The sequence below is a fragment of the Hippichthys cyanospilos genome, chromosome 14 (assembly GCF_059441005.1).
Source record: "Hippichthys cyanospilos isolate Australia breed blue-spotted pipefish chromosome 14, RoL_Hcya_1.0, whole genome shotgun sequence".
NCBI lineage: Eukaryota > Metazoa > Chordata > Actinopteri > Syngnathiformes > Syngnathidae > Hippichthys > Hippichthys cyanospilos.
The window spans coordinates 3,407,501-3,422,278 of NC_142382.1; the positions used below are offsets into that span (position 1 = coordinate 3,407,501).

Here is a 14,778-nt window from a genome sequence, read left to right on the forward strand (position 1 = left end):
TATTTTAGTATTTGAATTGTTTCAAATTTTGGCTAAGGATCGGCGAGTATCGGACACAAAGTATCGGTTCGATACTTGGCCGTATTTCAAGGTATCGGTACTTGTGATGGACGTTGATGCTAGTACCAGTTACTGTTTCTTTAAAATATATAAAAAGTACAAGTGGTATCAGGACTTGGTATTGGTCAACTCAAGAATCGAGTATCGAACTGATATTGCTTGAAAAAAAGTGGTATCGAACATCCAAATGTATGTATTTTTTCCAAAGAATGAAAATATGATTTTTTTTTTTTTCTCCTCACAGAGTTCTTTCTCCTTCTCCAGCAGAGTGAAGGTGAGGGCGGGATGTCGCAGGATGAGCTCCCGGGCGGTGGCCAGGCCCACGATACCGGCGCCAACCACGGCCACATCGCACGTACTGGAAGACAATAGGTCCATTAGTCCATAAATGAGAGGTGTCCCCTACGCATTTGCGTGTTGACAAAGCGGTTCAACGTCCCGACGTCCGGCGTAACCGCGGCGACCTTTGAAACTGACGGGGGAGCGCCGTGCAACCAAATATACGTTTAACCTCCACGGTACATAACGCTCGCCTCAAATTTGACCCGTTTGGAAAAATCCTATATGTCTTTCTTTCGTCCTGAAATGTTAGCGCTCTGGAGCGAGCAAAGCAATGTTACAAGGGGGAATTTGAAATTAGGGGACGACCGATTCGACCGAATTGAGCTCCCGATTTGATTGGCTAATTTATTTATTTTTAAGATGACAGTTGTTGTGAGAGACCAAAAAAACAAAAAAACAAACAACTTATTTTTGGGGTTGGAGGTGCACATGCTCCAATTGTTGTAAAGGTGCCAAAAAATGACTTATTCTTTTCATTAAATATTTTTTAAATTAAGCGCTGATTTATCAAGTTATCAAATGTATATTTTGGCAAAACAAAACATACAAAACACACTTTCCCAAAGTGTAAAACACTAATAAAGGATGAATGATCAATTTAATTATGTCAGCCAGACGTACTTTTACGTTTTTAAGTATCCAGACGTTCAATCCCAGGCACTTAATGGGCATTTTACAAATTTGTGCTGTTCTTATTTATTTTGTAATTGCCAGTCTGCCATTTTTTTTTCTAAACTGAATGTATTTTACCCATGCAAATACAAATTTCGACTGGTTATTGGCAAAACAACACACCTTTCATTTACTGCATAGTCTTCGAGTCATTCGTGTGCAAAACGGACATCCGACCGTCGCAGAATGAGTTGATACAGTTTTGAAAAACTGACAATCATACTCTGGGTATTTCATTTCATAGTTTGTGCGCATGTAAAATGAACAAGGATGAAGTGTGTGCTTACATAAGCAGACTATTGTACTCTTGAAGTTCTGCACAGGATGTTCCACAATGAAAAGGGTCACAAACCACAAATGTTGAAAGCCTAAAATAACAGCTCCAATTTTATGACCTCATGAGAATAAACTATAAAAAAAAAAAATTGACATGTTGCGTGTTAGGCAAGCAGTTAGTAGAACTGTGAAAGGGTGGGGTTATTGTTTATTCATGAGCATTTAAAGTATGTAATTACAAATGAATAAAAGTTCACGAATCGTTATTATTTTGTTACTATTGTCTTGAACGCACCTCAAAAGCTAACCTTAAATTGGACATGGGGGGGGGGGGGGGGGGGGGGGGGTTACGCCCCCCTCTGCATGCTACAGTACAGTGCTGTTGTCAAGGGGCTATTACATAACCGTCCTGCCCCGAGAGCCAACTGATACTCAACTAATATGAAACACATGCTCGTGTTGTTTTTTAAAAAGCGTATTAAGGAAAAAAAAATACATATACATATCAAAGAATATTTGGACTTTTGCAGACTAGGTTATTTGTTCGACCTGCTATAAAACGCCCTTCAAAGTGCAAACCAGTGTAGCATAATGTGAAGCAACGTAGATTAAAAAAAAAGAATAAAAATCAGAAATAACAGTAAATAAAGTGTTTTTTTAACTCTTACCTGTGCGCGTGTCTCGTGCAGGTGTCATGTAGCAAAGTAGCGTTAGCAGCCTTTAAAGAGGCTCTCGTGCCCACGATACGAAACATGGCAACTTCTCGCCTAAGTATTGCATAAAAAAAAGAAAAAGAAAAAAAAAGGACAAAGCTAAAAGTGTTTCCAACGATCGTTCCGCCTTCTCTTGTCACTTTCCTCCTCCTCTTCCCCTCTCGGGTCATCGGTGGACCGGGGCAACATCCCCCATGAAACCTAAAACCGACTTCAACTCTCGCGAGATCTTCCCACTGCTAAACAGCCAATGAGAAGGTGAGTCTTCGGAGACGTCACAACTGACAAAATGGCCGCGGTTGACAGGTAAACAAACCCGATAAGCTTGAAGGGTAAGGAACAAAAACCTTCACGTTTTTGGACTCTTTTAGAAAGTTTTGTGGATATTTTCAAAATGGATTAAATGTGTTAATATTTCAGATGAAGATTCTTGTAAAGGCGGTGCAGTCTGCCGTAAAGCAAAAGGAGACGAGCCGGAGACATTTCTGGGGTTGGCTTAATGCTGTTTTCAACAAGTACTTATATTTATGTCATTCATGTATTTCGGTTAGTACGTGTATTTTTTTAATTAATCTGCAGATGATTAAAGACTGTATAAAATATTAAAATGCCTCGGAAATGGTCAATCGAATGCGTCATGCTGTGGCGTTGAATGCATTCATGCTTTTGTACTTTGTTTTCTTGCTACATCACGGTTCGATTATCGCGGCTTTTCATCCGAGGTGGAAATCTCGTTTTTTTCCCCCAATATATTTCTATTGGAAAGTAAAACAACCTTTTGCGGTGTTTGATTCAATTCTATTTAGTATTTCATGCTTAAAAATAGTGAATTTAGTTGAAAATAGCGTTAAGAACCCACATGACCTCATTTTCTAGCTCCCTTGTAAAATTAGCCTTTTCACCCCAATTTAGCTTGAATTTTGAAGCATCTAACAACATAAACTAAAGGTCATTTTTCCTGGACTGACGGAACTTGGTGGTTTTTTTCCAGGGTGGACTACGAGCGCATCAAGACAGTGGGCCCCGACCGGGCGGCGTCCGAGTGGTTGCTGAGGTGCGGCGCCAAGGTGCGCTTTCTGGGATTGGATCGCTGGCACGGGGATTATAACGCGCTGCCCACCGGGCCCCTGGGGCGCTTCAAGATCCAGGCCATCGACGCTACCGACTCCTGCATCATGTACCGAGGCTTCGACCATCTCGGTTTGACGCATGCTCTGTTATAGTCAAAAGTTTGGAAACACCTTCACATTTATTTATTTTTTTTATTTAAAAAATTCCCCGAATTGTAGCATGATCGCAAGCGAACGACATTTTGAAGGATTACTGATGGAATTTTTGCGCAGAGGGTTTGCAGCACGTGGAGGAGGTGAAGCTCCGCAAGTGCATATACATCGAGGACGCATGTTTGGAGCGGCTCAGCTCGCTGGAGAATCTACAGCGTAGCCTTTTTATTTTGGAGGTGGTGTCATGCGGGAACGTCACCGACAAGGGCCTCCTCGCCCTGCACAAACTCAGGCAGGTCTTGATTTTTATTTGCCACCGAGAAGATTGCATTTTGGACTGATTGTGCATGAAAATATGTATTTCATGATTTTAAAGGGACACTTTATTAATTTTGCCATTTTCAGGCTTCAAAAGTGAATATTTTGTCTGCCATTAATTTTAGAGTATTTTTTTATGCACAGTTAATACATTTGAAAACACACTTCTTCTCGCTGTCTTCTGAAAATAACATCACATGTGCTCAAGGCTCAGATAACGACCAATCACAGTATGCCTCTTTACTATGTTTGGTCATGTGACCGTCGCAAGCTGAGCAATCGTGATTTTGTTTTTCTGTCAAAATATATATGTGATATTTTAGTTGAAATAACTAATGTTGAAATATTCTTTAGAAAATGTTATTTTAAGGCTTGGTTATGTGGCAATTTAGAGTTAGTATAATGATGTCATTTTACGCTTAAAAACAGCTTTTAAGGCGCTTTTTATTTTTTTTCCCTTAGGAATCTAGAGTACCTGTTCGTCAGCGACCTGCCTGGTGTCAAAGACAAACAGAGCACGATGGAACGTTTAAAGACGGCGCTCCCGCGCCTCGATGTTCACGTGGACCTGGACTAAGAAAAACAAAACAACAACCAAGCACTTTACTGATGACGTCAATTTATTTCATCATCAACATCAGTCCTGTTAGCTTTACACCGCCGAGGCTCGTTTATGTTTCTACTCATCTGCAAAAAAAAAAAAAAAAATGCCTACTTGTGTGTCTGTTGTAAAGTTAAACAAATACTAAAGGAAAACATATTTGAAAAAAAAAAGTTCTCTGTGATTCATACAGATCAGCGAATAAAATTTCCATCCATTTCTGTAAGAACTGATTGTTTGCAGGTAAGTGCTTCATCTCAACACTGCCCCTACTACCACTGCAGGTTCCTGGTGGTACTGCAACATTTGACCCATAACTAACTGGAACATAAAGGAGCCTTTAACTCATTCAATCCCAAAACGTTTATTGCGTTTATTTTTATTTTTTCTTATTTACATTCAATCCCAGGTACCTGTTTACATTTCAAGTGTTTGGCTAAAAATCTTGAGTCGAAACTAAATTAGGAACTACATTATTTATTGTAGGCAATTAGGTCCTAATTACTTCAGCAATTTTGTACCTAATAGATTTATGATCGATTTTTAAAGTTTAATCCAGTGCTAAAGGTAATTAAGTACTAAAGTAATGAATTACTGTTGTACCTTATGGTACTAAAGTTATCATTACTTAAGTATGAAAGTCATCAATGTAGAACCTAAAAGACTAAAATTATTAGGTACTAAAGAAATTGAAAATTTTAATTGAGTACTTTAGTACTTAATTCATTTGTGCCAGCCATTTTTAGACCTTTCTTTAGCCAAACATATAAAAAAGTAGTTAAACTTGACTTAAAAGTAAAAAAATGTCTTTGGGATTGACTGAGTTAATTGGGGCACTCATATTTTAACGATTAATTTGGCATTCCCGCAAGGAGATGGCCGCGAACGTTCGTAGCACCAACGTGGCGATCGTCTCGACTTCGTTATTATTATCGCGTTGCTCATTTCAATAAATATAAAAAAATAGTAGCTTCCTACTTGACTTGCGATGCAGAAGATTTGGCAAAACCTTCCATGCGGTCTACGAGCGGAGCGCGGGGTCGCGTGCCGCTCCTTGTCCTCCGTCATCTAACGCTTGCAAAACGATCATGCTAAAATGAGGAGAAGACACGGACGGATGTCAGAGGCTTAGCCCCGGCTAAGCTTGGCTTGGCTTCCTGAGTCTTGTTGCTGTCCGCGGGCCGTGACGGCTTTCTAAATGTTGGGCAGGTGGTAGTTGAACTTGCTGAGGTTGTGGAAGTACTTCTTGGTGTCCGTCGCGGGGAACATGCTGCTGCCCGTCAGCTGAGGCAAACACTGACGACAGCAACGAACCATCGCACGTTAACCACCGGATTTTTTTTAATTGAATATTCATGATTTCCTTTTAAACTCTTGATTTGTGTTGGCATTGATCTAAATAGTCTTTCAATGTCATCAAGAGATATTTTTTCTCCCCCGTTCTTCAGATAGAACTTTCCACTAATCATCATTGTTCTTCTGATTGTCTATTAAAAAAAATTGTCTGGCTTATGTGATTGTTTTGTTGACATTCCCTTTAGCGCAGCTCCATCTAGTGGATGCAAAATGCAACCCCAGCCACTACTGTAGCTTCTATTCTATGCGCCTTATGTATGAAAACCAATTTCGAAAAGGCCATTCATTGAAGGTGCACCTTATAATCCGGTGCACTTTATAGTGCGGAAAATACGGTAGTTGATTAGTTTCTTTGCATCCCGAATTGGTGATTAAACGTTATTTCAGAACAATATTGTTTTGATCAGAAGCTGGGAGAAACAGCTGCAATAAAGACACGCTTCCGGCAAGAACTTCAAAATAAAAGCACGCCATTGAGATTTTTTCTGCCATTCACGTGAATCAACATGTATGCCGGGCAAGTTAAAAGAAACAAAAAATGCCTTGAGAATTTTCGTTTGAGCCCTACAATTAATTAAAAAAAAAATCACATTCTTGAATTGATTTCAGTAGAAAATACTCCAGTGACATTCGAATTATATTCGAAGCATTGCACTTAAGAAATCTCGTCAATGTTTTCTCACTACTGAAAAGAATTTTCGGCTAAATATACTATTGTACGTAGGCAAGATCTCTGTTTTGTCTTTAGTTAGAGAGCGTGACTCACCCCGGCGGGCAGGTGTTTGCGCGGCAGGCGGGCCCTTCTGTTGCCGTGGCGATCGTGGCCCACGTTGGCGTTGGCCTGGTTCTTGCGTCTCAGGCTGTCAAAGTAGGGATGCTGCAGCAGCTGCTCGCACGGAAGACGCTCGCCCGGGTTCATGCGAAGACAAGCCTGAAAACATTCATCAACAATTTGAAGTATTATTCATGTCCTTCAACCAGCATGTTTACTTGACTTGAAGGAATATAAGCAAAATAACATACTTATATTTATAACACATATATTAGGTTATAAAATAGGGTTAAACATAGCAAAACGATATCAAAATAGGCGAATAAATCAAAGAAGCGTAATGTAATCAAATCAAAATCAAACCCGCTAATGCTAACGTTGACATTACCTTCATGAGACTGAGCGTATGGTGGGAAAGGTTGGGATATTTCAGCTCCAGAGGTTCCTAACAGAAAAAAATAATACGCTAACAAAAGGTGCCCGGTGGAATCGAATGTGAGAGGTTCTAAGGCTCCGGACCATCTGTTGAGGTTCTGGGATGGAGAGGCCGTGGAAGAATTGATTGGTGCTGAAAACCTGCTGATGGCGACAGATCAGATCTCCTGCAACGTATTGTTGTGGAAGAGAAAACAAAAAACAAATTTGATAGCATAAGAAATGTATTCAGGAATAGTTCGTGTGTACTAAATACACAATATTTGCATTTTTCTTTTAATGTAATGAATACATTTTATATATAGGGTATGTGGTTATGTGAATAATTTCCACATTGTACTGTAAACTTATTTTGTAATATTTGTATTTTAATCGGAGTAAAAAATGCATTTTCTTTTCATTTTTTTCCTCAAATTTTTTTTAATACAGCGCACAGTGAAAAAATCCATTCAAAGTATTTATATTTTTGTCCTCAAAATTAACTTTTTAAATGTTTATATTTTGTAATTGACCTTTTATTTCTCAAGGATTCACATTATAACTCAAACTTTTTTTTTACAAATAAAAATCTAAAACTAACACTAAAACCAATAAACACTTAAAATATTTTTAACCAAAAAAACAACTAACAAACCCACTGCAAATTAAAACGAGCTACACATTGTAAACAAAAGTGAAAAAGACGTTAAAACGCCAAAATTTTTTTTTTTTTTTAAAAATCAGCAAATCTGACCGAGTGTCTTGCGGATCAGGTAGAGCTGGTCCATGTCGGACTTGCCAGGCCACAGCGGAACGCCGGAGAGGAGCTCGGCAAAGACGCAGCCGACGGCCCAAATGTCCACGGGGGGACCGTACTGCGTGTCCCCCACCAGCAGTTCGGGGGCGCGGTACCAGCGCGTGGCCACGTAGTCCGTGTACGAGTCGCACGGCCCCGCTGCGTGGCAAAAGGAACGAGTGTGTCAATCCTAAAGTAGGCTCCTCAGTCAGCTTTATGATGTGGATGAAGCTTTATGATGTGAAATGAGTTTCATTTCACAGCTGTGCATTTACAAGTTAATTACTTGAAGTTCTTAACCTCTTCATGTGTTTGAGACTACTGTATTTGAATGTGATTTTCAAAAATTGCCTTTATGATGTGGATGATGCGTTCCGACCAGGAATGACTTTACCTTCACGGCAGCGTATTTTCAAATTATTTCTTTCTATTTCAAATAAATTTCTTGACCTCTTAATGTGTGCGACACCATCTGAATTCATTGGTGTTTTAAAATTGTAACCCTATGATGTGGATGATCCTTATTGACGCGGAATGTTTTCACTTCACGGCTGTGGGTTTTCAAGTGAATATCTTAAAATTTTCAACCTCGTGTTTGAGACCATTTGATTTTTAAGGTGTTTTCAAACATTACTGTTAATGATGCGGATAACGCTTTATGACATGGAATGACTTTCAATTCACTGCTGTGCATTTTCACTTGCGGTTTTTAACCTATTCATGTGTGTGAAATGTGTGTCGTGTTTTGAATGTGAAAGGTGTTGCCAGGAAACCTGATTTAGATGATGACTTATGATCTGGAATAACTTTCACTTCACGGTTGTACATTATCAACAGCTTGAAATTCTTGATATTGACAAATTCAAAGGCGTTTCCATACTTCTGACTGGTATGTTTGGTTAAAGTTAGCTGTAAAGTGGCGCTTACTGAGAATCCTGGCAAAGCCAAAGTCGCACAATTTGATGACGTGCTGTTTGGTGATGAGAATGTTCTCGGGCTTCACGTCTCTGTGGATACACTGGCCAAGGTCAGCGTAGGGCGCGCAGTAAAAAAGAGGCCCCGAGGTCAGCGGTTTGTGCCGACGTATCGAGAGGGGAAAAGGAATGCTCGTTAAAGGAGGGAAAAAAATGGTGTAAAATCTCACGGGCTCTTTAGACTTACGTTGTGCTTGTGGCAAAAGTTGACCGCTTGAAGCGTCTGCCATGTGATGCTCTTCACCAGATGCTCAGGAACGCTGCACACAACAATGATAAAGGCTTGCAGCAACGTATTACTATTTGAGTCTGTATAAAAAGTCTACACACCCCTGCTAAATTACGAGGTATGACTGCTGAATCAATGAGAAGAGCTCAACTTTTTAATTTTAGGAAACAATCTGTTGTTGTCGGCTGTGAGAGCAGTGGGTTGTAGAATAATTATGTAATAAATATACTCTTTGCCAATAGGTGGCAGCACTGGTTTCCTTTTACACAAACGCAACTTGAGGCTTCTGGATCCCAAAGTTATGTAACTTGCGCATCTTGCTAAGCTACATGCTAAAGGTTAAATTGAATCATAAAGAAGCTCTGGTAGCAGAATTCTTCAAAAATGTTCTGATAGTTACGTGGCATTTGGTATGATTGCTAGCATGCTAAGCTACATGGTAAAAGTTACATTGACCCTTTGTTATGTTTACATACTGTACATATAAAGAAGTTATGCTAGCAGAATTCTACAAATTGTTCTCTCTGAGCTTTTTGTGTGATTGCTAGCATGCTAATTCTTAAAGGGCGTTATTTGATTTTTGTTGATAAACCTTTGATCAGAATGACTTTATTTTGTTAATAATGGTGACAAAGTTTCAAATTTAAAAAATTTCGGCTAGTGATGAGCCTTAAGATTTTTCCGAATTAAAAAAAACAAAACAAAACAAAACTGTGCTTATGTTAAAAAATGGTTAAATAAAAAACACTTGTTTACACGCTCCATAAAAAGACCAAGATAAATTATTTCTTCCGGTATTATATTGAAGTAATTTTTGTACATGACTCAAATAAAAATATTACACTTAAGAAAAATCCTCAATTTACATTCTCATCCCGTTCAATCATAGACCTGCGATCTACTGCTAGCAACCACTAGAGGTCACTGTGAAAGGGTGCGATGACTCCGCCGACACCTTTAGCAAATAATATGGATTTATTGCCGCGCTCCACACGCAGCTGTGTTGGCTCACGGGCGGCCATCTTTGCCGCGTCGCCATAGAAACTCCCACCACGTGACTCGCGATTCGTACGAAGGCCCGCCCATCCCGAAAAGGCGGCTGACGGCGCCCCGCCGACACAAAGCGCCGCCGCAGACATTCTCCAAAGGGCGGGTTAGCTTCCCCGGGTAACGGCCCACACAAAGGCGCTAACATACAGTATGTCACAGGGAGATAATCCAATGTACACAGAGCCGTACTGCCGCAGCTTCGTGGTTAGCCGCTTGTCAAAATACACCTGGGGCATGATTAAAACAAAAAAAAATATCCATCATCGTTAGTCCGTCATTTTTTTTCAAGCCAGAAGAAATTGTAATCATCGGACGGCCAGTCCTTCAGTATATTTTAGCTCAACTTTCCGCCGCCACTAGAGGGCGAGATTTGACAATTTTTTTTTTTTCCTGGTCCGTCATTCGTCAGGCGTTGGTGTCCTTCTGTCTGCACTTCACTAATTATTGTTTCTGTGTTAGTACTTCCACGAAAGCAAAGCCAGCTAAGTTTTTTTTTCCCAAAATGTTATAACAGTCCAAAAAAGTTGGTTGAAATCATTTTATTTTAAAGCAAACTTAAATTTCAGATCTTGTGCAAAAAAAAAACAATTTATCTATACCGAGTGCATGACTTAAATTAAATGTAAGTAACTATTTTAAACACAACTAAAAACAACCACCAATCCAGAATTCTGTCACTTGTGCAAAAACCTTGAATTTACAATTGAGTTATTTTTCAAATCGCCTCTTTGCCACTGACCCTTGGGGGTGTCGATCCAGCTCGTGCAGCACCGTGTGGTCGCAGTACTCGAAGACCAAGTGAAGTTTCCTCTTACGGCGAAACACCTCGATCAGATTCACCAGGTTGCTGTGTTTCAGTTGCTGCACGGGCACAAACAAACACAAATCCACGTTTGTCCGGCTGTATTTGCGAGGACATCCGGTGACATCATGCAAGCCATCAGGAATGACTGCCTAACCCTAACTTCAACACAGTTCAAAGCTAGAATCTAAAAGCAAGTCTTGACCCTCAAAAAGGTTTGAACAAATGAGGACATTTCGGCCGGTCCTCACTCCAAAATGTCCTCATTTTGTCAGTAGAAAACACAAAACGGTTCTCACAAGTATAGCCACACACACACACACACACACACACACACACACACACATTCAGAGGATCATGGGTGAGGGTCCTGGAATAAAATATCCACCTCCCTAGCACTAAATCCAAAGTGTTAATAGGCGGCCATAAAGCTGGCGTTGCCCCCGGTAACAACCCCCGCCCCCCAGGGTCCTGCTGTATTTATGGGCTGCCACTCCCACCCGCCACCGCTTGACTAATTAAGCAGAGCGGCGGACACTTGGACTCAATACGAGGCGACGGGCACGCTTCCAAATTGGACAGTTTCAAATGGGATTGGAAGCCGCACATCACTCGCTTTGCGCTGGAATGCAATGCTTTATGAATGAAATATCCAGTTAAAAAAATTGACTTTTTTTCCCTGAAAACTATTAATATGATTATATAACAGAAAAACACTTTTTTTTTCATGTGTAGGCCACATCAGACTATAAGATGCAAGTTGTAACATCAAATATTTACGCAAGATGGTAAAAGGAAGTTTTTCACATTTTGTTTTTATCTATTTATATATATATACATTTTATATATATGACCGAAGACGCCTGCATTTGGAAAAATAAAAGCAGCACCATCATATTTTCAACATAACGCGACACCCAAATTGTTGGAATACTGCACCAACACGACAGTAACACACCTGTTGTTTTTACAAGGGGAGAGTGCCCTCTGGTGGTGGGTAAAATAGCAGTTCAAAATATTATATATTATATCATTAATTATACTTCAATAGTATCTTCTTTCGTCTCTTTTGTTTGCAGAGATTGTCACTGACTTCACAGCTCTGCATTTTCAAGTTACTATTTTGAATTTCTTAATCGTTTAATGTGTTTGAGACCAGTGTTTAAAGACTTTAGCTTTATGATGTGGATGATCCTTTTGGAATGATTTTCACATCACAGCTGTGCATTTCAAGCGCTAATAGCTTGAATTTATTGATCTCTTAAAAGTGTTAGAAACCATTTGAATTTGAAGGTGTTTCCAAAATATTCTATGATGCGGATGACGCTTTATGACTTGGAATGATTTTCGCTTCACAGTTGTGCGTTTTCAAGAGCTAATAGCTTGAATTTCTTGACCTCAATGTGTTTGAGACCATTTGAAGATATTTTCAAATCTTTTTCTCGTTATAATCTGAAGTGACTTTCACTTTCAAGTTAAAGTTTGATTTCCTTGACCGATTTGAAGTGTTTTTACATTTTTTATGAGAACATTTATGAACGAATCTAAATACTAATATTGGCTAATTATTATGCTCATTTGAAAAAAAAAAAACAATGAAAAAAAATTGATTTACAGCCAAGGGAAAAAAAATATTGACTAGGCACTTCATTTGATACACCAAACATTTATAGATTAGAATTTTAGCATTGGACGTCAATGGATTATACCTAGTCCCATTTAAAAAAAATCTTTGACGATCTTTGACGTCTACAGCCGTCAACGGCAGTAAACGAGTTAAAAGCAAATCCGATTCTGAATAATATTGAAGTATGCGCGTGTGTTGACCTTAAGCATCCTGATCTCCCTGAGCGCAATCTTTCTGATGGTGGGGTCGTCCTCGGATTCCACAAATTTCTTGATGGCGACGATCTGTCCCGAGTCTCTGTTGCGACATTTGAAGACCACGCCGTACGAACCCTCGCCGATCTTGCCCATCTTCTCATACTTTTCCATCCTTCGGCGCAAAACATCCGCAAATCAAAACAAAACAAAAAAAAAAGGCTCTGGGACACAAAAGAAGACAATTTATTAGGTACGTAGACATGTATGATGGATTGTAAAAAAATAAGTCATGTTACGAAAATAGCTGTATGTGGTAAAATGGGAAATTTACAAAATTTAAAGTTGTAATGTTGAACTAAAGTCACATTTTTTGTGAAAGTCGTTGATGTAAGGAAAACTAATGGTGGTTTTATGAAAATGAAATAGAAATATTAGGTGAAGTCACTGAAAAACTATTTGAATTTCAGCAAAACAACAAAAAGGTCAGATCGTTTACAAAAACATTAAAAAAAAAGTCTTACAAAAAGTCAAGAATTAAAGGCTCAATTTAAGTTGTATCATGAGGAAATAGCCAGAATTTTCCCAATTTATAGCTGTGCAAATGTATTGTTACTTTTACCCTGATTGCACTCGTAAATTTTACATAAAAGTCAAATGAACAAGAGGAAAAAATGTCAAAGTTACATCAAAGTAAAACATGTTCCTTGAAGAGGTAGAAAAAAAATCTCAGGGTTTCGTGGGCATCCAATCATGGCGCAGCACCATTGGTAAACAACGCAGCCGACAAAATAAAACGTTTAGTGAAACACCGCAAAAACATAGAATATTATAACGATAAAAACATATCACTTACTTTTTAGAGGTGACGAAGACAAAAAAAAAAAATCTCCTGAGATGTTTTGTTGGGAGAGAAACTCAAGAGGCTTCCTCCTCTCTGAGGCTCAGATGTGATGTGTGGCAGAGGAAAAAAAAAAACCCTAACATCTCACACACATGCACATTCGCGCGCACACACAGACACACAAACACGAATGAGCACACACATTCACACACACACCCTTTACAAGACAAACATCCACTCACACCTTCACAATAAAACACTGCCATTACACTCATGTGTCAAACAAAGAGTACTGTGCAAAAGACATGTAACAGCGCTAAAGTTCTCAGGGTGGGATTTGGATTTACCATGTGTCAAGAGAAGGTGAATACAAAATTTTAAGATTACCATGTGTCAAGTGAAAACTGATCAGGAAAGAAGGGGTGTTTAGTTGGTACACTAATTTTTATTCACCAACAAGGAATTAGTGCCTTTACAAGGAATACAAACACGTAATTTACCATGTGTCAAATGAAGAAGATAGACCAGGAGAGAAGGGGTATTTAGTAGGTACGCTAATTTTAATTCAGCATGTGTCAAATGGTGGTCAATCAGGGAACACGGGGCGTTACACGGAATACTAACATGTAATTTACCATGTGTACCAAAATTGTCAATAGGAGGGGTATTACAGTGTGTACTAGATTCTCTTTTACCATGGGTCAAATGAAGGGCACAGGGGTATTACAAGAAATGAAAGATTGTAGCATACTGTTCTTTATTCGCCATGTGTCAAAGTTAAATGAAAGTACAGGATGTTTTTCACTAAAATACCGACATTTTTTATTTTTACCATGTGTCAAATAACAAAGACAATCCAGGATATTACAGTGCTTACATATATATGACTTACAGTGACCTTAATGACATTTTTGTTGCGAGGATGTTACTATGTCAAAGTCATTTAATTAGATTTAAATTTCACAAATTTACCATGTGTCAGATCAGTGACAACAGGTACATTTTACCTTTATTCTGAAAGTGAAGGCACAACCGTTCCAGTCACCTACGCCCATAAACATGGCCAGCTTGACACATCTTCCTGGGCTACTCGCCAGTCGCCGTAGCAACAGCCGGGGAGGCGAAAAGAAAGAACTCTGTGAATTTATTCGCCTGAAAGCTGCAACAATGAAGACATTTAAAAGCAGTTACAGACAAAACAACAAATAAAACTAAACGACTAGATTGTACCTTTTATGTCCTGGTAGTAGGGCCTTCCTGTTTGGAGGAGGTCGGTCTGCGGCATATTCCAAAAGGTCGCGTCACACTGAGACCAATTAGTGCCGCTCGGGGGCATCGGCAGAAGAGTGGCAGCCTAAACGGGGGAATTAATGGAAACTAATACTCACACGTCCGCTCATCAACACAAACATGCAAAATAACAGCAAGTTGTTGACACATTACATCATATTAAACACAAAAATAAAAGACAGTCTATACGTTTTTTTGTTGGTGGGAAAAAAAAAATATATATAT

General features: G+C 39.2%; 3 protein-coding genes across 3 annotated transcripts in view; 1 reads left to right on the forward strand and 2 right to left on the reverse strand.

Moving 5' to 3' along the window:
* l2hgdh (L-2-hydroxyglutarate dehydrogenase) overlaps positions 1-2,258 on the reverse strand; it is a 7,259-nt gene extending 5,001 nt beyond the window's left edge. Inside the window, exons 1-2 of the mRNA XM_088433262.1 lie at positions 2,019-2,258; positions 303-418 (exon numbers count right to left, since the gene is read on the reverse strand). Of these exons, the coding sequence (XP_088289388.1) occupies positions 303-418; positions 2,019-2,233 (331 nt within the window). The 5' untranslated portion in view covers positions 2,234-2,258. The remainder of the gene's footprint in view (positions 1-302; positions 419-2,018) is intronic.
* Positions 2,259-2,346: 88 nt separating this feature from the next.
* Positions 2,347-4,420, forward strand: dmac2l (distal membrane arm assembly component 2 like). Its single transcript, XM_088433761.1, has 5 exons — positions 2,347-2,395; positions 2,484-2,578; positions 3,055-3,263; positions 3,407-3,578; positions 4,067-4,420. The coding sequence occupies exons 2-5, from the start codon at positions 2,484-2,486 to the stop codon at positions 4,179-4,181; spliced, it is 591 nt and encodes a 196-aa protein (XP_088289887.1). The 5' UTR covers positions 2,347-2,395; the 3' UTR covers positions 4,182-4,420.
* On the reverse strand, positions 4,204-13,367 carry cdkl1 (cyclin dependent kinase like 1 (CDC2 related kinase)). The gene is made up of 10 exons (XM_088433760.1): positions 13,276-13,367; positions 12,426-12,643; positions 10,536-10,657; positions 8,705-8,777; positions 8,471-8,561; positions 7,502-7,702; positions 6,853-6,935; positions 6,722-6,778; positions 6,328-6,492; positions 4,204-5,501 (listed from the first exon to the last, which is right to left on the reverse strand). Exons 2-10 carry the CDS (start codon positions 12,591-12,593, stop codon positions 5,400-5,402), a joined length of 1,062 nt encoding a protein of 353 aa, XP_088289886.1. The 5' UTR covers positions 12,594-12,643; positions 13,276-13,367; the 3' UTR covers positions 4,204-5,399.
* Positions 13,368-14,778: the final 1,411 nt, after the last annotated feature.